Consider the following 27,962-nt stretch of genomic DNA (forward strand, 5'->3'; position numbering starts at 1 on the left):
TTCTTCTTTTCATTCACTGCATCCCCAGTGCCTAGGTCAGTGCCTGGCACACAGAAGGAGCTCAATAAAATTTGTTAGTTCAACACAACAAAGTACCAAGTGGCTGGTGATTGAACGGGGCCGCTGAGGCCCAACCCTGCATTAGGACCGTGGAGGGAGAGGAAAGGGAAACCACCTCTTTGAGTCACCCTCCTTTGGGCCAGCCCCGTGCCAGGCCCCTTCACTGCCCGCCTTCTCAGAACAGCATCCCCAAGGGAGGAGCCCAGGCTTTGTGCCACACAGACCAAGGTTCAGATCCTGACTGGACCCCTTCCTAGCTGTGTGACTCTGGGCAAGTTTCTTCACTTCTCTGAACTTTACTTTCATCATTTGTAAAATAGGGACAAAAATAAGACTTGGTGAGGATTAAAGGATGAGTGGGCTTCTCCGCCCCAGGGAAAGGACACCCAAAATGGGACCAGACAAAGGCAGCTGAGCCACGGGGCTCCCACATCTTCACCCAGACCAAGCACTGGGCCAGGCACATGGCAAGGAGGGGGAGGTCCGTTTACCCAAATGAGCATGACCTGGTCTCCACACCCAGGAGCCCACAGCCACCCGGAAACCCTCCACCCTGCCAGAAGGCAGAGTCCAAGGGCGGGGAGAACCAGGTGGGCTTCACGGAGACAGCGTCTGAGCCGGACCTCAGGGCACAGTGGGATGTGAGCAGCCCTGCCCAGACGTGGACGTCCCAGCCTCACTTCCCACCACTCCCTGGGGGCCAAACTCAACCCACTGTTTGCCTCTGAGCCTTTGCTCTTGAGGTTCCCTCCACCTAGTGCACTCACTCCCCCAAAATTCCCAGGGGCCTGTCCAAGCTCATCACTGTGACCAAGGACAGTCAGAAGGACCAAGGACAACACACAGGCACACAGGCCCAAGAAATGCTTCTTGAAGAAAGGAATCCCAAACCCCAAGCTCAAGTGGCACCTCCTCCAATAAGCATGCCTGGATTTCTCCCAGGGGAGGTGACCATCCTCTCTCTGATGGGGCTGTCTCAGGGCCCTTTATGCACACTGACGGTTTGTTCTTGGTCTCCTGGACTCAGCAACCGGGCCCCTTAAGCTTAAGACCACACCCTGCTGGCCCCAATGTCATTGCTCCAGGGGACACTCCTTTGATGATCAGACACAGGCAGGGCTGAGCACGTTGGGGGGGGCATCCATGAGGCCCTCCTCCGGTCACTCGGGGGGCGGGTAAGGTGACGCCAGCACAGATGGCTGGCGGCTCTGGGATGAGTCAGGAGTGAAATCCGACCCTCCCAACGGGCGAGTGGGGACCTGAAAGGTAGCATCAGGCTGAGCTGGGAGTGGGGACAAGTGGGGCGGGGGGGGAGTAGGGACCGAGGCCAGGGATGCAGGCAAGCAAAAGGCCACCAGCTTCTCTCACAAGCTCTTTAATGTTCCATAATGTGCAGCTTCTCAGTGAAAAAGGCCCATGAACATCCACGAGCCGTACATTCTGGTGACGGAGCAGCCGGCCCCCACCTGTCCCTCTGAGGGTGGGCAGGGCAGGGCACGGGTGCTGTGAGAACACGGTCCTGGGTGTGTTCACGGGGAACACACGCGTGTGAGTGCCCAAGTGTCACGGGGTGGGGGCATGACATTTACACAGGAGACAACCATGGACATGCGTGACTGAAAGACACGAAGGGCACAGGGGACAGTGGACCAGGGAAGCCACAAGGCCCACGTGTGGAGGTACACACAGGAAACGGGAGCTGGACGGCAGGAGTCACGCGTGACGGGCTCGGGGCTCCTGAAAGCAGAGCAGGCTGAGAACCTGGGAAACTCACGTGCCCCGCGGTGGGGACAGAATGTGGGCCTGACCCGTGAGAACTTGGGTGTGCAAACCTGTGCATGGGGCTGAGAACTCAAATGCTCCGGGCGAGCAATGAGGGAGAGGACACAGACACACGCGTGAGACCCCCGAGGGGGAACACGGAGACACAGGGGCACACGGGAGGGCCCAGAGCAGCAAGGACGGTGAGGGACGCTCTGGCCCAGGGCGCCCGCTGGCTCACTTGGGGAGAGAACGCGAGCCGAGGGCCCCATCCGAGAGTCCAAGGGCCTCAGGAAGGCTCAGGATGGGGAGGATCTGGCTCCAGTGAAGACACGAGGGCCCCGCGGGCAGCTTCTGAAGTGCGTGAGGAAGCCACGGGCATCGGGGGCCTCAGGCCTCGCTGCTGCTGCTGCTGCCGCCTCTGCCACTGCCGTGCTCCACCCACACGAGGCGGGCCTGCTCCTGCAGGATGCGGCCGCGCACCACCTTGGCTAGCTCCTCCGAGTGGCCCCAGGCGTGCGCGGGCACCTGCACCCAGGAGCAGGGCAGCCCCCAGAGCGCCTGCTCGGAGCCCCGGCACTGCCGAAGCAGCTCCGAGTCCCGCCAGCCGGGCCGGCCCAGCAGCCCCCTGCCGAGAGAAGAGCGGGGGGCAGCGGTCACGGCAGGGATGAAGATGGACAGAGGGACAGACAGGGACAGATTAAGACATGAGAGTCCAAGAGAGAGGATGGATGGGGAGACAAAACGAGACAGATGGCAAATAGTGAGACGGAGGAGAGAGAGGACAGGGACAGGCGCAGAGAGGAGGAGCCCCGGGTCCCCCAGCCCCCAGCCCCCAGCCCGCCTCACCTGACTTCCCGCACATTCTTCTCAGTCACCTCCACGTGGATGACAATGGGGTAGATGTCGTTCTGAACCAGCTCCCGCACACCCCGCACGCCCAGCTCCAACAGACAGTGCTTCTTCTCGGGGTTCAAGGCCACATTTTACGCCCAGCCCAGAGACACTAAGCTCCCTGACCCCTGACCGGGCCCCACAGCACAGCCCCCTACGGGGTCCTGCTTCCCCATCCAGGGGACCTTGGCAGTGAGGAAGGAACAGGAAGGGAAGGCGGGAGACCTTGGGAAACAAGTCACTTCCCGCCTCTGGACCTTGGTCTGCCCACCTGTGGGATGGGGCGAACCACCCCCCGCCCACCCCTGCAGCCCCCAGCCAGCTCCCAGGGCAGTGGTGAGTTTGAGGACAAGGACAAACAGGTGAGATGTATCAGGGGTTACCCACGTGCAGGTGACTGCCCGGCCCACCCATGTCCCAGGGAAGGGAGCCGACCAGTCACTGCAAGTGAGCAGCACAGGCCTGCACAGACTGCGGCTCTAAGGCCCAGAGGGCAGCCCCCCGCCCCGCACCTACCTTCCCGACAGACTCCTGGATGGCACGGATCCTGTTGCCCAGCCCGGGGGGCGCAGGCCGGGCCTTGGGGGCTCCAGGCGCAGAGGACGTGCACTGTTCCTCCCCAGAGAGGCTTTCTGCAGAGCAGGGAGAGGCAGGGATGAAGGTTGGGGGCCTGGCTTCCCCGGGGGGGTGCCACCCCGTCCCTGCCCCCGAGCGTGCAGGCTCACCCGCTGGGCACACTTGGAAGTCCAGCCGGGAGCTGGGCAGGTCTAGCAGGTTGCGGATGAGCCGGGGCGCCAGGCACTCGGGCAAGAGCACCACCGGCCGCAGGGCGGACACCAGCAGCGGCCGCACCAGGCTGTAGGGTTTGAGGCTCCGCTCGGGCTCTGTGGTGGGGGGAGGGGGGGTGGGTTTGGAAGAGATGAGGGTGCAGGCCGGGCCCCAGCTCCTCTCTCCTGGATACTCAAAACCCCAGCACCCCCTCCCAAGCCCCCCACCTTTATTCCCTTCCTAAGTCCTATCAATGCTCCTCCTCCACCTGCGGGTGCACACACACAGTAGAGCTGCCCCCTCCTTCGCTGGGACCATTGCAGTAGGCTCCTCCTAGACCCTCTGCCTCACCGTTGCCCCCTACAGGCCATTCTCCACTCAGCAGCCAAAGAGAGGCTTTCAAACTAAATCAGATCCTGTAACCCCCTGCTTTCAACGCACCAGTGACTTTCCACGGCTCTCATGAAAAAGGCCACATCCTCCACGTGGGTGACCTAGCCCCGCCAGAGCCTAGGGAGGCGGCGAGCCACGTGCCCCATCACAGACTCTACTCCTGCCTCACAGACCAATTGCCTCCAATCACAGGGACTTTGCACGCCTTGGGGAGGCCACAGCCCCACCCCTGCACCTCTGGGCCCAGTTAACTCTCACTCTCCCTTCACAGCCCTGGTCTCACCTTCCCTGAGCCCCAGACAGGCAGGGCCCCGGGCACCCAGTCCTCTTCCATGACACGTCACCCTTTGTAACTATGCTCACAGGTATGATTCTCTCATCGGCATGCATCTGCTTCCTGCCCCCTGCTAGGCAGTAAGCTCCAAGAGGGCGGGACCCCTGTGTCTCCTGGACCGAGCACAACGCATGACAGAGCTTGCGCTCGATACCCACTTGCTGTACTCACTGTCCTCCAAGCACACCACGTACAGCCACGTCTCTGTGCCTTTGCACAAGCTGTGCCTTCTGCCTGGAACAAACTCCTCTTCATCCTTGAACACCCCAGTTCAAACAACCTCCCTTCCAGAAAGCCTTCCCTAACCACCCTCCCCGCCCCCCGTGGCCCCTCAGCATTGCTACCCCCGTATCTGGGCTCCCCCAGCCCCTCCTCCCTGACCTGGCCGAGGCCTCACCCTGCTGCCTCCAGGACCCCCTCTGGGGTCCTCATGGCACCTGCTGCCCACACGCATGACAAGCACAGCTAGACACGCTCTGCCAGACAAGAACAGGCCCCTGCCGGTGCACACCCAAGCTCCTACAGACCCACAATCGCATTCGCGCACCTGCGCCTCCTCCACCCGCTCCCCTGACCCTGTGGCTCATCTCCCACCAGGGGAGCCTCCTCTCTCAGGCCCCCGGATGCGCCCCGGCCCCCTGCAGTCCTCACAACAGGCCCTTCCAGGCCAAAGGCCACCCGGACGTGCACACTCCTGACTCGGCGAGCAGCACAGGTCACACCTTCGCACCCGGCCTCACCTGCGCAGGGCTCCAGCAGCAGCTGCTCCGGCGAGTCGGCCGCAGGACTCCCCGCAGGACTCCCCGCGTGCTTGGGCTTCACCAGCCGCAGCTGGTCCAGGGCGCGCTTCTTCAGCTGGGGGGGGAGGGGCAGCTGAGGGCCCAGCTCATCCCACCCTCGGGGGGAGGGGAGAGTGAGTGGGACCCTGGGTGGAGGGGGCCCCACTGCCACTGCTGTCTGGGGGCTCTGGGTCAGCACAAGAGCCCCCTCCCCCCCAGGCCTCCTCCTGCCCCCCAGGGCCGGGCGCAGCCCCCCAGGCAGGCAAGGGCAACCATCTCTACGGGCCCAGGGAGCAAACCTGGCAGAGGCAGAGGCAGAGGAACCTCAGGTCCACCCCCACTTTACAGATGGGGAAACCGAGGCCCAGAGACCAGAGGAGCCTAATGTCACATAAGAGACAAACTCCGGGGTCTCTTCCAATGAGTTAGCAATGTGACCTCAGGTAGGAAGATAAATAACAGCAGCCATGACACCCACAGCTCACAGGTATCGGATGCCCACCACGTGACAAACACAAACAAGGCCCCGGGCATGCACAAACGCACTGACACAGTCCACTGCCCAGGAGGCAGGCAACGTAACTCCCCCATTTCACAGACAAGGACACAGAGCCTCGAGCGAGGGTCAGGCAGCTGTCCAAGGTCACTCGGCTGATGAGCAGCAGAGCTGGGATTCCAATCCCGGAAGCCCGGCTAGAGGCCACGCCCTCAACCCTCTCTCTGCCGCAGCCTCTGAGCCTCGCTATGCCCATGTGCACAGTGGGGACGACCTCCCAGCCCAGCCCAGACCTTATCCAGGGACCGGCAAAGGGGACATGGCTGTCGCTTTGATGTGCTTACCACATATGTGGCGCATCTATCTCAGCAAATCCTCTCCGATACCCCGCACAGTGAGCCCTGCTGTTCTGTTTGCTGGGCACACGGTAGACAACCCACCAAGACTAGGTGAAGGAGCGGCCTGGAGGCTCCCTCCTCTCCTCCACCAGGGCATGGAGCCTGCCCTCTCCCTTGTGGACCGCACCCTCGGCACCCCTCCCCTCAGGCCCTCGCCCTGCCCACCCGGCCCTGCTTACATTACTGCGGGACCCCCGGTGCCGGCTGGAGGGCAGACACTTCTCCTGAACTTCCAGGAGCTGCTGGGCCCTGTGGGGGAGCATGTCACACGTTTGTAGGAAGAAAGGGAGCCCCTCACCTCCTCTCCTCCAGCCCCCTATCCTGTCCTGGAGGATGGTGAGGGACTGCAGGAGGAGGGGGAGAATCCCCCATCCCAGTCCCGGCTCCCAGGGGGACCCCGTCCCCAGGCTGCTGGCTCTGCGTCACCTCTGATAATTGGGCACAGTGCCCCGGTCCAGGTCCCGCAGCGTGAGGGGGTCGACCCGCGTGCAGAACCATTCCTGCCGCCGCTTGTAAGCCGGGTCCACCAGCCGCAGGATCTCCTGGGCCTTCACGCACAGGGCGTGGGGGTCGGCCCGCTCAGGCAGGCAGAGGTTGGCTCGAATGTAGAAAGGCTCGGCACCCAGCCCCTTCACCCAGGCATCCAGGGCCTCATGGAAGGACTGGCAGGCTGGGCATGGACAGGGCAGGGGCGGCAGGGAAGCAAGAGGAGGATGAAGTCACGGATCAGCCTCGGAGAAGCCAGAGACACGGACCCCCAAGGCTGAGCCGCCAGGACCCACCTGCCCCCTCTCAATGTGAGAGCCTGAGGCCCAGAGAGGGTAGGGACTTGCTCCCGGCCACTGAGACCCCTAGGGACAGACCCGGGACTCCTATTGAGTACTCCTTTAGTGAAAGGAGTAAGTAAGCTGCGTCCTGAGGACAGGACAGAGGAAGGGCACAAGAACAGATGACCAGCAAGGAGACAGCAGCAGCGTGGGAGCGAGGGCACTGCCAGAAGGCTGGAGACAGAGCGTCTCCCTCTGGGGCCTCAGTTGTCCCACCTGCACCATGGGCTGGGTGAGCCCTCTCTCGGGCCCTCAGCTCTGACCTCCTAGCACTTGTGAGTTCCCAGTCCTCACCCCAGGGCAGACTTACCCTTGACGTCCATCAGGAAGGGGAGCGTGGACACCTGGTTCCAGGGCAAGGTGCCCTGCTGGGCCTCACCCTCCAGGCCTGCCCGCTCCAGACCAGCAGCCTCTGCCCTTGGCTGGGAGAAAACCCAAAGAGGGAGGGACAGAAGTGAGCTACCCAGGGCAGCAGCCCTGGGGCTGGACGAAGACCGGGTCGGGAGGTGACCACGGCCCATATTCAGATGCCCGCACCTCACAGGGGGCTGCCTGGTCAGACCCTGCCTCCGCCCCACAAGACTCCCACCCAGCCTGGCTCGTCCTGGTCTCTCCCATGGTCAAGGGCGGGATCCGTCCAGGTGCTGGCAGTCTGCCCCACATCCCAGCCTACGCCCGATCCGGTTTCATTTAACGCTGGCTAAGGCAGGACCACCAGCGATTGCTCAATCGCGGAACCCGCTTCTGCCCCGGCCAATCCCCAGAAGCCCCGCCCAGTCACCCAGACCCACCAATCCGAGGGTGCCCCGCCCCGCCTGAAGCACTGACTCCACCTCCAGCTCAGAGGGGCGGGTCCTCACCTCTCTTGATTCCCCCCGGGCCGACCCGGGCCCAGAGAGCACCCTCCGCACCACGGCCCCGGACCAGCTGTCCCCAAAGAAGGACAGGCCATCTGGGCCCTTGTCCTGGGGCTCCGGCCCCCCGGGGGGGCTCCGGCCAGACACTCGGATAGCCAGAGACCTGACAAGAGAGACGGGAGATGGGAATCAGTTGAGTCAGTTTTGATTCAGTCCGACATTCTTGAAGAACCACAGCGATTCCCCCGAAGATGCCATGACTCCCACCCCGGGCCGTTGCACCTGCTGTGCCTGCCGCCTGGAATGCGTTTCTGCCTCTTCTCTGCCTGGCAAATTCTGCTCATCCTGCAAAGCTCAGGTCAAAAGCCACCTCTCTCCCCCAGACCCTTGCGCGGGTGGGTGAGGTGGACTTCCTGCAGGAGCGCGTCTGCACCTTGCCGTGCATTTGCATCTTCCCTTTTGTGTCCTACCGCAAAGAGCACCCTCGGAACCAGCCTTCTCTGGTGTTCACCTCTGGATCCCTAGCACCAAACACAGTGTCTGGCACAGAGCAGATGACTAAGACAGGCTTGTTGTGCTCACAGGCTAGGGAGGGAGGTCGCCAGTAGAACACAGCACACATCACAGGCAGTTACAGCCGGCAGTGGGAGCCCAAGGGCAGCGGCTCCCCGGAGGAAGCCCAGCTGGGCTACACCGTGGGGAAGAACAGAAGCCCGTGGGGGACAGAGAGGAGATGCCGTTCCAGGCTGAAGGGCTGCACGGGCACAGGTGTGAAGGGCAGAATACAGGATGTGTGGGAGAATTTAATAACGGCAATAATAACTAACAGCAAACACTCCCTGGGGGCTTCCTATGTGCCAGACACCATGCTAAGCTCCTCACCCTGATTAACTGATTTAACATCCTGGGAAACAGCTCCCAGAAAAGGCAAGCTGGAGGCCACGTGGAGGGCACGGAATGAAGGCGTGTGGCCTTCCTCTCGTGGGCAGTAGGAACCACTGACAGTTAAGACAAAGAGTCACCAAGATCCCCATGATGGCAGGGCTTTGCCTGTCCCTGGATGAGAACAGGTGGGCCCTGTGGCCAGGCAGAGACAACTGACCGCACTTCTCTCCCATCACCCCCTCCCTGGCCGTGGTGTTAGGGAAGGGGAGACACAAGTTAGCAGGTGTGCCCCAGCTGGAGAGGGGACCCAGGTAGAGCCTGGGCGGCCACCCGCCTCCCTACCCACCCTCGCAGCTGCAGCACACACAGCCACACTGCCCCCTGCTGCCAGCCTAGGGCGGGCAAGGCTGCAACGACCTTAGCTGAATCCACACCCAGGCGGAGGGGGAACTTGGAGCCCAGGGGCCCGTCTCTGCTCCTGCCCTCTCAGTCAAAACCGAGAGCCGGGCCCGAGGGACTGCGGGCCCTGGGTGCTGGAGGCATCAGTGCTGCCTTCACAGGCCCCTTCACCCCCGGGACCGTCCTGGCTGCATCAAGGTGACGTGGAAAGGCCTGGGCCAAGTTGGGAGGCCTGAGGCCGGGCCTGGCTATGCTGCCCAATGGCCGTATGGCTGCAGCAACCCGGGCCAGCTCCAAACCCCAGCGCCAACTACGCCCTAGACTTAGGCGAGTGAGCTGGCTGCTGGAGTCTGTCACCACGTCCATAAAGCAAGGACAAGGATGGCACCCGTCTCCCACTGTGGGTGCGAGGGTCAGACGGACGTAAAGGTAATGCAGGTAGAAGTGGACACCAGCGGGCTCCGGGGGCTTCCAGCCACAGGCCTGTCCCCAGGGGGCTGTGAAAGTCCGTGTTTTAATGGAATAGAGTAGAAAACGTAAGGCTGCCTCCCTCCAGGGAAGCCCAGCGATCGTCGTGATCCTTTTGTCTCAGGCCCGTGTCCTGGGTTTCTGGGCTTCTCTCTCCGTGGGCTGCAGTCAGCAGAGTTGGAGGAATGTGGCCCAGAGGGCCAGATGGCCGGCTGCTTACGGAGGACGGCCCTCCCATCCTCAGCAGCCCCGTGTGCGTCTGCTACCTGGTTGTGCAACTCGATGAGTTAAACAGAGAATGCTCTTACAACAGTGCCCGGCGAAACCAAGTGCTCAATAAAATCCAGACATTCCCTGTCACCAGGTGTGACTCAGAGCAAGTCACCTCTCTGTGGCCCCAGTCTTCCCACCTGTTACGAACACACAGACAACTGGCCATCACAGCTTCTCCAGTCGAGGGCCCAGCGAGCAGCCCGCACCTGGGCCCTCCATGACCCACCTGCTCACCACCCTCTACCTCAGCACGCCCCTCCCCTCCCTGCAACTCCAGGGTCAGGACAATATCTTGGCCACCCCAGGTTTTCAGGCCCTTCTTGTCAACTTCCGCTGCTCCCTGAGACCCAGCTAGGCATCCCCTCCTTCAGGACGCCCTTGCCCACCTCCCACAGGGACCAAGTGACTTCTCTGAGCCCCCACCACCCTGGGCTACCTGCTCTCAACACTTTTCAGAGTCCACCTGGGGACTCGCTGAGGGCAGGGTCCAGACCAGGTCCCTCTCAGCCCCAGGCCTCGGCAGACAAGCGGGTGGGGGACGAGAGAGGAACATGGCGGGGGCAGATGGTGCCTGCTCCAACCTCCCGGGCCTCCCGGCTCTCCATCAACACAATCTCCATCCACAGGGATGGACCCCAACCCTGCCTGTGGGCGGTGGGACGGACGGGGTCCCGCCCATCAGGTGAAGGCTCCCAGCCCCTCCCCCAGTGTCAGGTCTGGAGGTCAGGTCACAGCGGGGAACAGGGCCTGTCCGTTGCTCTGCCAGCTCTGAGCAGTGATGGCCCAGTGGCCTGGATGAGTGGGCCCACCTCAGGCACTCTGGGATGATCTCTAGGCCGTGTGACTGCTCTGTTCCAGGTCAGGGGCCTATGAGGCTGAGATTGCCTCACTTGATCCTCCCCACAGCCCTATGGGAGGCATCTGTCATTCCCCCCATGTTAGAGAAGAGGGAAACTGAGACATGGGAAGTTGTAACTTGACAAGGGTTGCATAGCCGTGGGTGGCGGAGGCAGGCAGTGACCTATTCAGACCCTCTCTGTGCAAGGACAGCGGAAGTACAAGCGATTGGGCATCTACATGACAAGTGCGGGCGGGGAGGGCCCCCCCCCCCCAGCCAGGGAGACAGCACTGCGATATTCTCCCAGTGCCCCCCCACACTTCCCACTCAGTGCCCCACTTGCACTCTGGGGCTCTTCCTCACTGTCTCCTCCCTGTCCATCTGTCTGCCCATCCTTTGGCCTGCCCCAGCATGCCCACTGTCCATCATCCTCTGCCCTGCCCCAAAGGCCTAGCGCCAAGAAGGGCAAGGTAGGGGCCGGCCCAGTGGCGCAGCAGTTAAGTTCACACATTCCACTTCAGCGGCCCAGGGTTTGCCAGTTCGGATCCCGGGTGTGGACATGACACCGCTTGGCAAGCCATGCTGTGGCAGGCGTCCCACATAGAAAGTAGAGGAAGATGGGCATGGATGTTAGCTCAGGGCCATTCTTCCTCAGCAAAAAGAGGAGGATTGGCAGCAGTTCGCTCAGGGCTAATCTTTCTCAAAAAAAAAAAAAGAAGGGCAGGGGAGACCAGAGAACTGGAAGTACCCAGCATGTAGCAAGGACTCAACACGAGCGTGCAGTGAAAAGCAGCTGAGACGGAAGGAAGGCACAGCGGAATCCCCAACTCCACCACCACGCAGCCTCGACTCCCTGACTCTCCCTGAGCCTCGTGTTCCTCGTCTGCATAACGGAGCCAAAACTCCCAGCCTCCCAGGGCTACTCTGAGAATTAAGCAGCAACAGCAACAATAATAAGAGCTGAGAGTTGACATCACCATCACTGTGAGCCAGACACTGTTCTGAGCTCTCCAATAGGAATACCGGAACCCCCACAATGATGCTTGGGGACAAGAACTTTTGTGACCCCATTTTACAGAGCAGGAAACTGAGGCACTGGGACATTGACTTGCCTGAGGCCCCACAGGAGAAAGTGACAGAGCCGGGCTTTCAGCCAGCCCCCAATCTATTCTGCTCCACTGTGCTGTCATGTTACCCCCAGCACCTCTCCTCCCTTTGCCTGTCCGTCCCCCTCTTTCCTAGTCCACCACCCCTGCTCCCACCCCAATCTGTGTTCTTCCCCGGTCTCCCTCCTTTCCAGGAACGGCATGGGCAGCAGAGGTGGCCCCATGTGATCATGGGGCCTGGCAGGGGCTGGGCCAGAACCTCCTGCGCCCCCTGGACAGCAGCCAGGACCCCTGCTGCCGGCCGGAGCTGGAGGAAGGGAGGAAGGGCCGAGGCGGGCAGGAAGGGAGGCACCTCCGTCCCTTCCCCCAGAAGCACGTCCTGCACGGGGAGAAACAATGTCGCACTGGGCCCGCTGCCGGGGGTGAGGGTGGGGGCAGGGGCCTGGACGCGGCCTGGCCAAGCTGCTTCCAGCAGGCAGGAGGCCCCTGGTCCTGCCCTGTCCTGATTTCTCATGTGACCTGTCCGCTGTATCCAGCACCCCCACCTTCCAGCTCGAACATTCAGAGCTTCCTACACAGGTTCCAAACACCCAAATCTGACCAAGTCGCTGTGGACCTTGGCCTTGGCACTTCCCAGCTGTGTGACCTCGGGCAAGTCGCTTAACCTATCTGAGCTTCGGTTTCCTCTTCTATAAAACACGGGTGATAATAATGACGCCTACCTTCCAGGACACACAGAATAAACTCCCAGGACAGAGGGACTGCTGTAAGGCAGCCAGCAGCTGGCCTTGCATTTAGTAAGAGCTCACCCCTCCCAGGCTTTCCAGGGGGCACACACCAAAGTCCACCCTCTCCCAGCTGACTCACAAAGCCGGCTCTGACTCAGCCCAGCCTCCCCCCCTCAAGTTCCAGACACCGCCAAACCCGGGCCACCCTGGACAGCCTCTGCTCTCTCCTCGTGCAGGCACCCAGCTGCCCTCCCCACCTGCTCGCTCTCCACGGCTGAGGTCAAAGGCTGAGTCCTCAGCACGGCCTCCTCCTCCACCCGCCCTCCTGAGATCGTGGGCAGGCCTGAGCAGGGAGGCCCCTCACGGACGAGCACTGAGAGCACAGCGCCCGCCCTGCGCTCTGAGCCAGGGTGTTTCGTGACTCCTGTCCCGGGCGTGAGGCCAGCCCAGCTGCAGGGGCTCCGGCGGCGGCCTCACCCCACCCACTGCACAGAGCTTTGCTGGGCCACTCAGTCCTGCTGGGGGCTCGGAGCCGGGGGGGACGGGCGAGCAGGATGTCAGTGCAAGTAACCGGTTCAGGTACTAAGCACCTACTAAGCGCCTGGCAAAGCTGGGCGCTTTACTGACACAAGTCCTAACCTCAAAAACACCCACACACAGAAGAGATCACTGTTCCCCTTTAGCCGATGAGGAAATGAGCCCAAAGAGGTGAAGTGAGCAGCCCAAGTCACCCAGACGATAAGCGGTGGTGACAGGATTTGAATCCAAGGCCGGCCTGGGTCTAAAACTCTCCCTATTCTGACAGATGCATACAGCGAAGGCTTAGCAGCTACGCCCTGCCACCTCGCCCTTGCGCGCCCTCCAGGAATCCAGCGCCCAGCCCCACAGCTCCCTCACCCCCAGGCAGCTCCGTACCTGTTGAGGAGATCCAGGCCACAGCCTCTGGCCAGGAGGCCGTCGGGCTTTCCCAAGGGCCACACACTGTCGGAGGAGGAGGACGAGGAGAGGCCGGGGGACCAGGGCTTAAGCGTCACGCTCCCTGGGGAGGAGGAGTGGGGTTGAGGGGTGCTGGGCTGAGAAACAAGGGAGGCCTGGGGTCCATGAGAAGGAGCAGAGCCCCACCACCCCAGGGATGGCCCAGGGCCCAGAGCCTACCAGGGTGACCCTTCAGTTTCCTGGAAGAGGGTGGAAGGTGGGCCAGAATGGAGGAGGGGCCCCAACAGCAGAGCCAGGAACCGGAGAGAGGACCGGCTGGGCTCAGCGCGAGGCGTGAACAGTCCCCCAGGGCCCCCCGAGCTGAGCCCCCCACCTCGGCCAGGGGACGGTGGGCCTCAGGGAGGGGACGCAGGCCAAGGGCAGAGCAGACAGCACAGGCCTCAACTGGGCTGAAAAGCCACCCGCCAGACGACCCCTCCCCACAGTCCCCAAGGGCCATTACCTGTGATGTCCGACATGCTGCTGAAGGACCTGGCGGAGAGGGCGGGACGGGGCAGCGCTGAGATGCAGTGGGCACACTGCCCCATCCCCACCTCCTGTCCCAGCCACCGAAAGGTCCCACAGCCCCCGAGCACACGCAGGCCAGACCCAAGGCGGAGGTCCCAGGCACAGGGCATGCGTGCCACCCAGCTCCCCTAAACTCACAGGGCAAGAAGCTAACATCCCGACCCCCACCATGTCCCTCCACCTAGAATGCCCTGGCCTGTCCTTCAACGCCACCTCCTCCTGGAAGTCTCCCCTGACCGCTCGCCCCTACTTTCCACCTTTGTCATTCGTGGCTCCCAGGTCTGCCTCCCACACTAGACTGTGACCTCCTCATCACACGCCCCAGTCACAGAGGATTCACTCATCCGATCAAGCCGGTGCCAGGAGACGTACACCAGGAGGCGGGACATCCCTTGCTCTTAGTCTTGCCACCACCGGATATGGCTTGGTTTTTCTAGCTGCCATTTGCTGCTGATGCCCGAAGCTGGGCTGGCTTTCTTGCCTAAGGTTCCTGACCCCTTGGAGCATTCCCTGCGTCCCCCAGTACTGAACCATGCTGGCTTTCCCCTGCATTCAGGATCTTTGTGACTCTCCCGCCAGGGTGCTCATGGGGGCTGAGCCCACTGCCTTTTGGCCTCATCTTAACCCCTGACCTCGGTCACACCGATGACTCCAGGGACCTGGGTTTCCAGAGCTCCTGCGATCTGGGGGCAGTCAAGAGAGGTGACAGCTGGACCTGATCTGACATTAGGGATTCTGGGAGGTGGCTGTTTTGGGAAATGGCAGCGCCACCTCCCTGGGCTGCTGCCCCTTACCTCTTAGGAGGAGCGGGGTCCTCCTCGCGCTGCCTGCGGAGGATGGAGCCGGCGCTGGGGGGGAAGGGCAGGATGGAGAGCCGGTTGATCTCCTTCTCGCTGTCTGTGGCCTCCTCCTGCAACGCACAACGGGGCCTGGTCACCCCCACTCTACCTTCCCACAACTTGACACCCCTAGTCTGTGCCCATTTCACAGACAGAACTAGGGTCCAGAGCGGAGGAGTGGGCTCTGCATGCTTGCAGTGGGTGGGTGTCTCCCCTGGGCTCCTGGAACCCAGGCCGGGGCCCAGCACCGAGCTGGCTCTGGATGAGCTTAAATAAGGCCCTTGGCCTTCCTGGGCCTCAGTTTCCTCACACGTGAGATGGTGTCCCTCCACCCTATATTCGGGGTGGGGCAGGCGTCTTACCGAGGTGTAGGGCTCAGATCCCGCTGTGACAGCCGCCTCCCCGGCTGCTTCTGGACCTCCCAGGGGGGAGGGGAACTCGCTCAGGCTCCAGGTGCTGCTGAGGTTGGAGCACAGGGAATGGGAGGAGGCACAGGCCTGGGAGAGGAAGCGGGTGGGCGGGGGTCAGCGGTGCTGGGCTGGGGCCAGCCTCGGCCATTTACTGAACGTGTGCCAGGAACAGGGACACAGTGGGGAAGGACGGAGCTGGAGCCCTGCCCTCATGGAGCTCACAGCCTAGCAGAGGGGACAAACTGTAAACAAGCAGATGAAGGAAATAAACCCCAGCTGCCAAGACAGCAGAGAAGGAATGTATCCAAGGCAGCCACCACTCAGAGGCCACACCCAGCCTGGGGGCATCTGAGTGCTTGCCAGAGAAAGTGTGGTTTGAACTTAAGAACTCAAGGATAAGTAGGTGTTAAGTAGATAAAGTTAGGGAGGATGGTCTAGGCAGCTAGAACAGTATGTGCAAAGGCCCTGAGGCAGGACTGTGACACATCCCAAGAATTAAAAGGCTGAGACCCAGAGAATCAGGCTAGAGGGAGGGAGAGGCCCACCCTGCAGGGCCTCCAGGGCATGGTAAGGGGCTTTGTCTTTACCTAAAAGCAAAAAAGCCACTGAGAGTTTTAAAAAGTGAGAAATCACAGATTCATGCTTCCCCCTCTATTCCTCCAGGCATTAAACACCTGGCCTACTGATCATCTTCAAGCAAACCCAAGACAGGAAAAGGCAGAGGTCCAAGGACCAGCATCTGCTTTACAAGGGGTCTGGGGGCCCAGCTCCAGTGCTGGCTGGCTGTGTGACCTTGGGCAAGCCTCTGATCCTCTCTGGGCCCTGTTCAATGACGGAATAGGACTGGCTGGTCTCTGAAGGACTTCAGGGCCCATGTTTTGCATTCCAAGTTGCTCGCAGGCCCTCAGGCAGCCAGGCTTCTCCAAGTGCAGGCAAAGACAGGCTTCAAACCATCTCTAGTGCCGCAGGAGCCACCCCAGAAACTCAGAGACCCACCCCTCCCGTCCTGCTCCCTGATGCGCCAACCCACACCTGCCCCAACCAAAGGCTCCCACTCCCGCCACAACCCCAGAGTCCCCACCAGGACCCTTGGGCTCTGGACCCCGCTCACCTTGAGGCAGGGGCCGCCCTGGACCCGCTGCAGCTGTGCCTCCAGCAGGGCCTTGGCGCCTTCCAGGCTGGTGAGCGTGGTCAGCAGCTCGTCGCGCTCGGCCTCCAGGCCCCGCACCTGCTTGCGGTACTGGTCCTTCTCGATGAGGCTCTGTGAGTACTGCAGCTGGATGCGGTCGCGGCTCTGGATGGCCTGGGGGAGGGGCAGGGCGGCGGCTGGGGCCAGCACTGAAGGAGCCACGCTGGCCCCACTGTTCTGGCCTCCGACTCTCAGACGGGGTGGCCACAGGAACAGCAAGTGACATTCAGTAAGTACTTCCTGTGTGCCGAGCCGTGCGCTAAGTATCAGCTCGTTAACCTTCACACTACCTCTCCAAGCTAGAGATTCTCATTCCTCTCATTTTACAGACACGGAAACCCAAGCCACAAAGCCTTCAAGCTAGGCGATCGAGCTGCAGAGTCCACGCTCTTACCATTTCCCGAGAGCAACTTAAATCTCTTCTGGGAGACCTACTGTGTGCCGGGGGCTTTATTCACAGCATCTGCGTTAACTGGAGGAGCCTGGATTCAAAACCCAGCCCACTGCACACAGAGCACTTTCCTATAAGGAATACCAGGGTCCCTGAGACCCGGGCCTGTGGCCGGGACCTGCCACCCAATGCCTCAGAAAGAGCTGGGGCCAGAGGCCCAGGGGCTGGGAGCAGCCGGGTGAAGCACGGATTCCTGGGCCCACCTCAGACCACCTGAATCAGAACACCTGGAGATGGAGCATCCCATCTATGTTTTCACCGAGCCCACCGGGGGATCCTGAGGCCCACGCTAACGTGTAGACTTCAGCTCCTCTAGCAGGATTCATATCTCCTCACACAGGAGGGCCGGGGGCCTGGAGGAACTGGCCTGGGGTCCTCAGCGCACCCCATGGCCTCAGGAGGTGGGGGCCGTGGTACCCAGGGCCTGGGAGGCAGACCTTTCGAGAATGTCTTCATCAGCAAATATTTGCAAGCACCTCCCCTGTGCAGACCTTGTCCTTGACATGGAGAGAACAAGGAATTCAGAAATGTGGGGCCAGGACCAACTTTCGCAGCCGTCCCAGGAGCTGCGGTGGGGCAGTTGTGTTCAGGGGGCGAGGCTGGTGCCTCTCGAGCAATCACGGTCCTGTGTCTGTGTCTCTCCCGGCCTATTGCCCCATCCTAAACCGATCATTCCCCTTAAAGTCTTTTTCTACTGTTCCCATCCACTTCCCCTCACCTGCCCTGGACCAGAACCCGTGGCCGGACCAGGGCTGCGCACGCAGCGGGCTGGGCTCACCTGGTCCCGCTCCTTCTCGATCTCCTCCAGCTGGGCCAGGACGGTGGCCATGCGGTGCTTGTACAGGTCGCAGTCCTTCTGCAGCGTGCGGTGTTTCAGCCGCAGGTCCTCCACCTCCTGCAGGTACTGCGGGCGGGGTGGGGCAGCAGGTGCCCAGGTCAGACCCCGGGGCTGGGGACAGGGAAGCTAACCAGCAGGTGCCCAGCAGGTCCAGGGAGAGAAGCCTGAGCCCCAGTAACAAGTGCCCACCTCCCCAGCTGCGTGGCCTGGGCCACGGACTTCACCTCACTGGGTCTCAGCTTCCTAATCTGTAAAATGGGGACAACAATGATGACACCCTCCCGGCCAACCGTGGCCTCCCCGTTTAAACTGTAACGTGCCCGCTCCCCCTGCTCTGCCTCTTCCTTCTGCTGCATGAAGGGAGTGACCTAGAATTAGGTGCGTGGCTCACTGGCTGTCTCCCCTGCTAGAATTTACCCTCCACAGGAGCAGGGGCCTTTGTTTTGTTGGCTGATGCATCTCAGTAAATATTTGAGAACGCATGAATGCACAGCTCTTAGCACGGCACCTTCAGGAAAGGTCAGGGAAATACACCAGTGATGTCCACCACCCTGCCCTCCCCAGGAGCCGGGCTGTTAGCAAGGAGGAGGGTGGGGGCCAGGCAGGGGGAGGACGGGGGTGCACGGAGGACGTTACCTTGTCCCGCAGCTCCTCGGCCCACTGAAGCTCCCCCTGCACAGCATGCAGCTTCTGGCACAGCTCCTGCCTGCTGTCCTGCGCCTCCCGCCAGTCATGCTCCAGGATGTCCAGGAGGATGCGCTCTGAGCCTGGGGCCCCCGGCCGGCCAGCCTCCTGGGAGCCAGAGTGCAGGTCTGCCTCAGCCTCCAGCCCAGGGCCTTCCGTGAGTGTGTGTTGCAGGTGGGGGGGGAGGCGAAGGGGGGATACACAGCCCACAGACCCACCCCACTAGCTCTGCCACCATGGCAGAGGGCCATGACCTCTCTGGACCTGGGTTTCCCAGTATTTGGAGTGGGTGTGGCCCTGCCAGCCCGGCCCGCCCTCCAGGGAGCATCTGGGGTGCAAGTGAGGTAAGGGATGAGGGCATGCTCTGACAAGCTCAGCCAGGGTCTTACTCTTAAAGCAAGAGCCAGGCCACTCTCTCCCGCTCAGAACTCCACCCACCGCCCAGGGCAACAGACGGGTGCTATTTCCAAGGCCTGTTCCTGCCCCTCTGACAAAGGGTCATCACAGGGGCTGAGGCTGGCCCAGGCAGGTCGACCAGAGGCCTGAGATCCAGCCCCCAACCCATACCCCAGCCAGGCACCAGCAACCCTATGAAATACACCAGAGCCCTGGCTCCCATCCCCCACTTCCTGTGTGGAGCAGGGGCCAGGCGGCGTGGACCTGCCACAGGGCACTGCGCAAGCCCCAGGGCCACCCAGGGCCTTCCCAGGGTCACAGACTCCTCTACAAATCCGAGGGAAGCCGGGGGCCCTCTCTCCAAAAAAAACGCTCACACCAAAGCCAGGTGCACATTTCCAGGGAGTTCAGAGGCCTCCTGGGGCCACCCACCCACCCCCGACTAAACACCCAGGGAGAGCCGAGCACTAAGGGCCCTCCGCTCAGAGCTTGAGACAGGAGGCTGGCCAGGATTCCCTCCAGATCTCAGATCCTGGATTCTAGAACCCTCACTGTCCAGGCCTCAGGAGGGCAGGTGAGCAGCAGGAGGGCCCCCCACCCCACAGCGCTGCCCCTCGCACCTGCTGGAGGCCCTCCTGCAGCTCCTGCAGCGACGCTGTCAGCCGCTGGTTCTCGGCGCGCAGCTCAGACACGAGGTCGGCACTGTCCGGCTCCTTCTCCTTCTCCTCGGCCCCAGGGAGCGGCCCCCTCGCCCTTCGCAGCAGGGAGCACTCTTCCTCCAGCTGGCTCACCTTGAGCTTCAGCTGATCCACCTGGGGCCCAAGACACAGGTCAGCCAGGGGAGGGACCACCAGCCAGGCAACCGGGAGAGGCCCTGCTCCCTCACTCCTGGGTGCCTCCTCGGTCCCCAGAGGGGCCTGAGCAGGGGTCCTGCCCGGACTCGTCTATGAAGAAGGGACAGGCTGGGCAAATAGGATGAGGAAGGAAGAGGGGCAGCAAAGCCAAGCCAGCCTCCCAGGGGAACCGGCTCCCAGGACTTGGGGGTGGGTGTGCTATATCTCAGCACGGTCGTCCGTCCCACAACGCCGACAGCGAGCACAGGCAGGGCGGCCCAGGGACAGCGTGGCAGAGGAGAAGCAGGGCTGCACCCAGAACACTGGAGCCAGGGTCTGGGCCCAGGTCTGCCTCCACTCAGCGTGGCTGTGGGCAAGTCACTGCCCCTCTCTGTGCCTCGATCTCCTTGTCAGTAAAATGGACCCAGCCAAGGCCCTCCCCCACCCCCCACCTCCCAAAGTCACTGCAAGCACCAAACAAGACAGTGGGCAGGGCCCTTTAAACCGTCAGAGGCTGGCGGCAGAGCTGCTGGGCTGTGACAGTGGCTGTCTCCACAGCTTTAAACAGAACCCCAGAACCCCTGCCTGTCACCAGTTCGGTGTGTGCAGCCATAAGCTGGCCCGGGGGTGTGGGCGGGCAGCCGGGTGGTGGCCGCGGGGCTGAGAGTAGATCTACCCGGCCAGTCTGCTGGATTATGAATGCACTCAGCCAGAGTCATTTTCCAAATTCATGTGGGGTCTGAGGTGGCCAGACAGTGACAAGAGTAGCAGCAGGTGGCAGGCCACAAAATGAAGTCATAGTTGGGAAAGGACACAATGACCTCTGGGGCCACACTCAGGCACGCTAATGCCTGGTGCCCCTGGAGTGCCCTGGCCTCTCTTGGACAACGACCTGCAGCCCCCAGCCCTCAGAGTCTAGCATGACAACACACACACATGCACACGCACACGCACACGGGTCTGGAGGCTGGGTCAGGCAGCTGCACTGGAATTAACAGCCCACTCCTCCTCCGCAAAGAACTCAGAAAGAAATTCATGACTCGCACATTCCTTTCCCCTCACAAAACACGCTTTGTGAACCGCCAAAGAAAGACAGCTCGTTACAAGGGCCAGTGTGGTCACTCTCCCCGGCAAACCGCAGCCCCACATACGGCCCCGTCCCGGACCCGCGGCCAGCAGGCTCCCCGATGAGCTCAGGGGACAGGCCACCTGGGAGTCTCCGCTGAACGCCAGGAAATACGGATGCGTTTAATCCTGGTGTACGAACTCACTTAGCACAAAATTACAGCGTTCGTTCCTTAAGTTTATGTTGCTTAGAAATAACAGCTCATTAAATTTGCACCTTACAAAACACAGGATTAAATCGCAGCCACCACACACCTGTCCACAGGGGGAGGGGACCCACGCTGCCAAGCCAGGCACCGTCAGCCGCTCTCACTTCCATCTGCAACATCTTTGTTAATTTTGTGGCAGAAAAGCTCCAATGAGTTAAGGTAAATTTACGGTAGCCACATTTTGTTTTCCTTTTTTTTTAGATTGGCACCTGAGCTAACATCTGTTGCCAATTTTCTTTTTCTTCTTCTTCTTCTTCTTCTTCTTCTCCCCAAATCCCCCCAGTACATAGTTGTGTATTTTAGTTGTGCGTCCTTCTAGTTGTGGCATGTGGGATGCCACCTCAGCATGGCCTGATGAGCGGTGCCATGTCCGTGCCCAGGATCCAAACTGATGAAACCCTTGGCCACTGAAGCAGAGCACCTGAACTTAACCACTTGGCCACCGGGCTGGCCCCACGGTAGTCACATTCAAAGAAAATCTTATCTATTAATTAAATGTCCCCCCTCACTCTCTACCCCCTAAACTGGGGGAAAGCAGCCACTCTCTGCCTAGCGGCAGATCACTCTACCCCTAGGTGGTCAAACCATGTGCACCTGCGGCTTATCTGTGGGCACACAGAGACACCTCCATCGCCTCTCCTTCATCCCCCAAGCCCACCCCAAGGGACCCCAGACGGCCACACACACGCAGGACAGCCCACCAGTCACATGCACACATCCAACCCAACTCACCATCACATGCAACCCAAAGGTGTGACAAGCCCTGCCAGCCACACCCCTGGGCCGGCGGCTGTCCTCTCTGGGCAGCAGGACCCTCTCTTTCAAGAAAACCTCACAGTAAGTCCCATGTCCATTTCAGAAAAAGAGGACGTGGGTGAAGATGGGGGACCCCTGCCTGCAAGCCCCCCCACCACCAGTGCCAAGAGCGAGACCAGAAATTCTCGATCTTGGGACCCTATGAAAGTGCTCTAACCCATATCTCTGTGCCTCTGATCCCTCTTCCATAAATGGGGACAATGACAGTGCCCCCGCCCCTGTCCCAACGGAGCTGCTAGAAAATTAAAGGAGATGGTACGTGGCAAGCTCTGAGGAAGTGCCCGCGCACAGGAGGTGCCATATTGTTCTGTCATCCTCATCCGGGACCTCCCGCTGCGAGGAGGATGAGGAAACAAAGGCACAGAGAAGAAAGCCTTGTCCGTGCCACCCTTTGCTCAACCTGCAGCCAGTCTGCGGGCCTCAGACAGCCCCACTGCAGGCCAAACACCACACAGGCCCTCGAACGACAGCCTCAGGTCACACACACGCGCACATCAGCCTCCTGCACCCTCAAGCCGGCCCGGGAGCCTGGGCCCTCCAACCCGTGGCCTCACTGCCCCTAATCAGGACTCATTTCCCCAATTACAACCCGCCAGCATGCACAGCTACAGGCTGCAGCACAGCAGCGTACCCACATCCACGGCCTCACACCTGCCACCCATCGTCCATGGGCACCTGCCACAGCCTGCAAGCCCACAGCCATGGCTGAGGCTCATGGGGCCGCGGGGGTCCAATCCCACGGTCAGAACCCCCCATGGAACCTCATGAAGTATTGCCAGAGAAGGCCCACTGTGCACCGAGAGCCCCGTTAAATCCTTGAGACAACTCCCTGAGGCAGGAAAACAGCAGCTTTACCCCCAAGCTAGGTCCCACTAAGAAACCAAGAAAATGTGGTTGGGCTCCTGGGCCTGTAGGAGGCGCGGCCTCACTCGCTGCTGGAGAGGGGTGGGTGAGACTCCCCGTGGACCCGAGCAGGCAGAACAGCGTCACAGGGTGGAGGCCAGTGCCGGCACCAGGCGGACCTGGTTCAAGTCCAGGCTGTGCCGCTTCCCGGCTTTGTGACCTTGAGTGCGTGCCTTTACGATCTAAGCCTCAGAGTCTGCATTTCAAAATGAGAACCTGGCGCCTGGCGACTTAGCGTGGCACACAGTAGCACTTCATAACAATAATATCAACACCAAAGGCTAACGACGATACAGGTTTTGAGCACTAACCCCGTGCCAGGCACTGTGCATGTATTCAACTCCCAGAATCCTCGTAACCCAAGGATTTTCCACCTCAGCACTTACTGACATCTTGGGCTGGACCATTCTTGGTTGTGGGGCTGTCCTGTGAGCTGCAGGATGCTCAACAGCATCCCTGGCCTCCGCCCACTACATCCCAATAGCACACTCCTCTTTGGGACAACCAAAAACATTTCCAGACACGGCCAAGTGTTTCTAGGGGGCGAAATTACCCCCAGTTGAACAGCACAGTCACAACTTGATGAAATAAGTGCTATCAACATCCCCATACTACAGATGAGAAAACGGAGGCCCAGGGAGGTGAAGGACTTGCCCATGGTCCAACGGCCAGTAGTAGTGGCTCTGGGATATGCGCTGGTTACCGTATTACCATCACTTTTTGCAAAGGTTGCCCCAGCCCATCTCCCCAGGCCCTACCGCCAGCTGCAAGTCACGGCTGCGCAGCACGGCCGAGTTCTTCTCCTCACTGAGCTGTGCCAGGCGCATGGCGATCATGTAGTTCTCATCCTTGAGCCGCAGCAGCTCCAGGCTGCCTGCCTCCCAGTCCTCCCGCAGCCGCTGGCAGCGCTCCTGCGCCTGTTGCTGCTCCCGCAGCCGCTGCTCCAGTCCTGCTCGCTCCTCCTCTAGCACCCGGCCCCGAGCCTGCAGCTGCTGCTCCCGCTGCAGCTGGCTCTTGCGAGCCTCGCGCAGCCGCCGCACCTCTGTCATCAGGAACTGAGTCAGGCCCTCGGGCCCCTCCTCATCTGCCGGGAACAGGGGAGAGAAAAGCCAGGTAGGGAAAATAAAATCCAGGGGGACAGCAGACTGTGCAGTAAAACCCAAAACATAAAAACATCAGAAGGAAATCCTAGAATATACTTTTATAATTTGAGGGTAGGAAAGGTCTTCCTAAACAAGGCACAAAATCTAGAAGCTATAAGAGAAAAGTTGGACAAATCCATATAAAAATGTCTAAATTTCTGAACAATGAAAGATGTAACCAAGTTAAAAGCAAGCAACAAAGCAGGAGAAAATATAACAAAGGATTCAGAGCCACAATATAGAAAGAGCTACTACAAATCAATAATAAAAGTCAAACCACCAAATAAAAATATGGGCAAAAACTATGAATAGGCAAGTCCCAAAACAAAAATGACTGATAAACACAGGAAAATATGCTCCAACTCACCAGCAATAACAATACTAATAGTAGCCACTAATATTTGACTTTATTCTTTGGGCTAGACACATATATTAATTTATTTAGTCTTCATGACAACATTTAAGGTAGGTACTATTCTTGCACCCATTTTAAAGACGGAAAAACTTCGGTACAGAAAGGTCAACTCATTTGCCCAAGGTGTACCAGCTAGCAAGCTGCGTACTACATCTCTCAATGAAGTATGAACTTAAAACAGTAACATACTACTTTTGACATATCCGACTGGCAAAAACGATTTTTAAATGATCCCCAGGATGCATGAGGGGACAGCAAAATGTGCACTCACAGACTGCTGGTGGGATGTACGTTGATTTAACATTTAAAATACACAGACTCTTCTTAGTTCTCAGAACTTCTGCTCCTGAGACACACATTTGCACAAAGATGCACAGAGAAAGATGTTCCCCGCATCATTGGTAATGTTGCAAAACTGGAAACAACCTCGATGTCCATCAGGAGGGGAATGGTAAAATGACTTAGGGCACATCACTAACGAACACTACGTCGTCATTTAAAACAAGTGTAACAGATGTGGAAGAAACGCTAAAATCAGCTGTTCGGAAAAAAACTGAAATACAAAACGACACACGTAGGATGATTCCTGTGTGTGTGTGCGTGTGCACACGCGCATATAAAAAACAAAAAACAGGAGACTTGCCAAACTGTTACCAGTAGAACAGAGCTGAAGGAAGAAGTAAAAGATCTTTTGTTTTTATTCTGGAGTTATTTGGAGCATTTGAATTTTTCACACAAGAAACTGGAAACCCACGACCGTCTGACACACACACGTCTGAAAACAATTCCAGGGGGAAGGAGCCATGGGAAGTGTGTGGGCTCTGAATTCAGACTAACCGGCTTAGCACCCTAGGCCCACACTCAGCCTGCTGCGGGGCCTTGGGCACACGGCTTCAGTTCTCCTGGTGCCTCAGTGTCCCCACCTGTTCAGCAGGGATGATGGGAGTGCCCCCATGATGGGGCCGGGTAAGGAAGCCCTGCAATGGCGTCCGAGGCGCGGGCACGCCCGGTGGTCACACTCACCGAGGATCATGGAGCAGCGCTGGGCAGGCTCTCGGCCCGTGAGCAGCGTGAAGTGCTCTGGGTAGTAGAACTCCAGGGCCTCCAGGAAGGCCTCGTAGCCCCTCTTGCCGCGGCAGCGCAAGATGTCCATCAGACGCCCTGCGGAGCGGCAGAGGGGTGCCCGGGGGGTCACGGGGAGGCCTCCCCCAGTGCCCGGCCACTTCCTCCCCCTCCCCACTCCTGCTCCAGGGCCACCTTCCCCAGATTTTTGAGCCTGTGACACACACAGGGGCCTATCTCAACACATCAGCAGGAGAGCCAGACCCAGGCACGGCCCCTGCGCTTCAGCAGCTCCTCAACCTTCTGACTTCACCCCCCCCCCAGCCCCCCACAGATGCAGGGCCAGCAAACGCAGCCTTTCCAGTGGCACAGAGAAGACCCCCACCCTCAAATGAAAAGTAAACTGTTTCTCCCATTGGCCAGCGCTGGAAATTCCACCATGAGACCCTCATCGCTTTGCCAGCTCTGGTTCAAAGGCACACCCTGTGGGAGTGGGGACCCTCATAAAGCTGACACGGGTCTTGAGCACTTGAAAACTGACTCTCCAAGGAGTGTGTGGCACACAGAGGGAAGGGGTAGAGCGAACCCAAGAGAGCAAAGGGCACAGGAAAGATGCCAAGTCCACGGGCTGTGACCCAGAGGTCCCACGCCCAGCCTGCACCCGCAGCCCCTGCTCTAACGCGGGCCCAGAAGTGAGAGGAAACCCCTAAACAGACAAAACCCAGAGGCGGTGTGGGCACTGGGGACCCGCCGGGCCGTGATGGCGGCTCAGGAGGAGTCAGGATGGTGGGCGCATCCAAGCACCCGACTCGACCGATGAGGAGACCGAGGCCCGGGGGACCACGGCCCTGCCCTCGGCTCCAGGGCTCCGAGCGCGGCGCTCGGGGACACGGGCGGCCCGGCCAAGGCCCCAGGGAAGGCGGGGGCCCGCCCGCGGCTCACCGGTGCGGTTGACGCGGCACGGGAAGCGATAGGTGCTCAGCACCTCCTCCTCGTCCTGCTCGTCGATGACCCGGCACTGGCGCAGGTACGGCGTGAGCTTGGCCGGGTTGAGCGCGCGCGTCAGCCGGTGCCGGACGCCCTCGATCCGCTCCCACAGCGCGTCCTCCTCCGCCTCGGACCCCGAGCCGGCCCCGGCCTCCTCCTCGGCCTCCTCCGCCTCGGCCCCGCCCGGCATGGCCGCGTCCCCGGGGTCTGCGGGCCAGAGGCGCGCGGGGCTCAGCAGGGGCGCCCCGGGGCGGGCTGCGCCGGCCGATCCCGCCTCGGGGCGTCGCCCGCAGGACCGGCCGCCCGTCGTCGCCGGAGCCACCCCCACCCCGCGCCCCGTCGGCCCGGTGGGCGTGCAGCGCCCGCGCCCCCGGGACTCACCCCGCACGCCGCAGCCGCCTCGGGCTCCCGGGTCCGCGCTCGGGCGGCGGCTCCGGCGGCGCAGGGGGGCGGTGTCCGCGGCGCCCCCGGCCCCGCCCTCGTCCCCGCGGCCCCCCGGACTGCCCGGGCCTCCCCACATCGCCGCCCCGGCCGGGCCGAGCGTCCGGCCGGCCAGCACCCGCACGTCCGCCCGCACGCCCTGCCTCCCGGCCGTCCGGCCGCGCGCCTCCGCCCGCTTCCTGTTTCCCGCCGGCTCTCCCGGCCGGCGCGGCGGGGTCGGGCGGCCCGCCCACACCTGCCCGACCTCCGGGGGCGGGGCCGGGACGCGCGCGCTCAGACCCTCGGCGCCGCGGCACACCTGCCCCTGACACGCGGCGGCGGCTCCCACGCCCACGGCACGCCCCCGCGCGAGGGCCCAGGCACTCGCGGCGCGGCCTCTGGGCGCATGTCACCCCAGCACACGGCGTCACACCAGGACACGGTGTCACACCCCGGGTGCACACGTCACACCTGCACACAGCGTCACATCCCAGGGCGCGCACGTCACCCCAGCACACAGCGTCACCCCAGCACACAGTGTCCCACCCCACGGTGCACGCGTCACACCAGCACACAGCGTCACGCCACCTGGCCCACACCAACACCCAGCATACTCATACAGAGCTCCCACAGCACGCACGTCCACATAACCTACACATCACACCAACCCTGCGCACGAGCCACACAGCGGGTCGCAATGCTATCTTCTCCATCTCCCAGGAAATGGCCACGAGGTGCGGGGCGCGGGCTCAGCTTCAGGGAACTCCCTCAGGCCCCTCCCCAGAGCTCTCCCAGGTGGACGCGCTCCATGGCCTGCTCAGCTGTGGGGCCGCTGGGGCCCTTAGTGTGGGAGCACTGCCTGGGAACCTGGGACCCTAATCCCACCCAGGCCTCTCACCTGCTCTGACCTGGGCAAGTGCTTGTCCTCTGTGGCCTCAGTGTCCCCAAACAGACTGCCAGCTCTGACACCTTCCCTCAAGCTCCAGGGCAGCCCCTGAGTGGGCAGCGAAGCACAGCAGTCACAGCGGCCATCTCAGAGACGGCATGGGAATGCTCAGGGCGCCACTGCTAACTCCCGTCCTACACAAAGTCTCAGAGGAGGACGTGGGCTCCGGGGACCCCAGGTTTCCCAAAGGGTGTTCCTCCAGATGCTGGACCCAGAAAACCTTGGAGTGGTTCTGTGGTCAAAGTCAAGGACGTCTAGAAATGCCCCTCCGCCTCCCCCTCCCCCTCCGGCCTTGGGAACCTGGTGGTCACTCACACAGTGAAGTCTAAACCCGCATCTGCTGGCACAGGGGACACCAACTCTCCATGCAGCAGTGAGTGCCCTCCAAGAGTGAGGATTGGCGGGGGCAGAGCTGGCGAGGACAGAGCTGTGGACTCCCCAAACTCCTTCAATGCCACCCGAATTAAATGCCACGTGTATTTGTGTCACTTATCCAAAGAGATAAAGTTGCAACAAACAGAAGCTCTGAA

The 27,962-nt window shown here is 61.0% G+C and overlaps 1 protein-coding gene across 4 annotated transcripts; it reads right to left on the bottom strand.

Annotated features, from left to right (window-relative positions):
- Positions 1–1,419: 1,419 nt before the first annotated feature.
- CARD10 (caspase recruitment domain family member 10) lies at positions 1,420–27,867 on the bottom strand. 4 transcript variants are annotated; one of them, XM_070253962.1, is made up of 21 exons: positions 27,748–27,867; positions 26,022–26,273; positions 25,041–25,178; positions 23,219–23,544; positions 19,195–19,386; positions 18,131–18,286; positions 17,435–17,560; positions 16,128–16,319; positions 14,969–15,103; positions 14,562–14,677; positions 13,703–13,731; positions 13,180–13,303; positions 7,571–7,730; positions 7,021–7,132; positions 6,310–6,553; positions 6,063–6,132; positions 4,951–5,065; positions 3,441–3,599; positions 3,232–3,347; positions 2,671–2,783; positions 1,420–2,449 (listed from the first exon to the last, which is right to left on the bottom strand). In XM_070253962.1, exons 2-21 carry the CDS (start codon positions 26,254–26,256, stop codon positions 2,212–2,214), a joined length of 3,096 nt encoding a protein of 1,031 aa, XP_070110063.1. In that variant the 5' UTR covers positions 26,257–26,273; positions 27,748–27,867; the 3' UTR covers positions 1,420–2,211. The 4 variants fall into 4 exon arrangements, with proteins under 4 accessions (XP_070110063.1, XP_023487625.1, XP_023487623.1 ...); XM_023631857.2 differs by having other exon boundaries at positions 2,671–2,786; XM_023631855.2 differs by lacking the exon at positions 27,748–27,867 and adding an exon at positions 26,448–26,681 and having other exon boundaries at positions 2,671–2,786.
- Between the last annotated feature and the right edge of the window lie 95 nt (positions 27,868–27,962).

This window comes from Equus caballus, chromosome 28 (genome assembly GCF_041296265.1).
Source record: "Equus caballus isolate H_3958 breed thoroughbred chromosome 28, TB-T2T, whole genome shotgun sequence".
Lineage (NCBI taxonomy): Eukaryota > Metazoa > Chordata > Mammalia > Perissodactyla > Equidae > Equus > Equus caballus.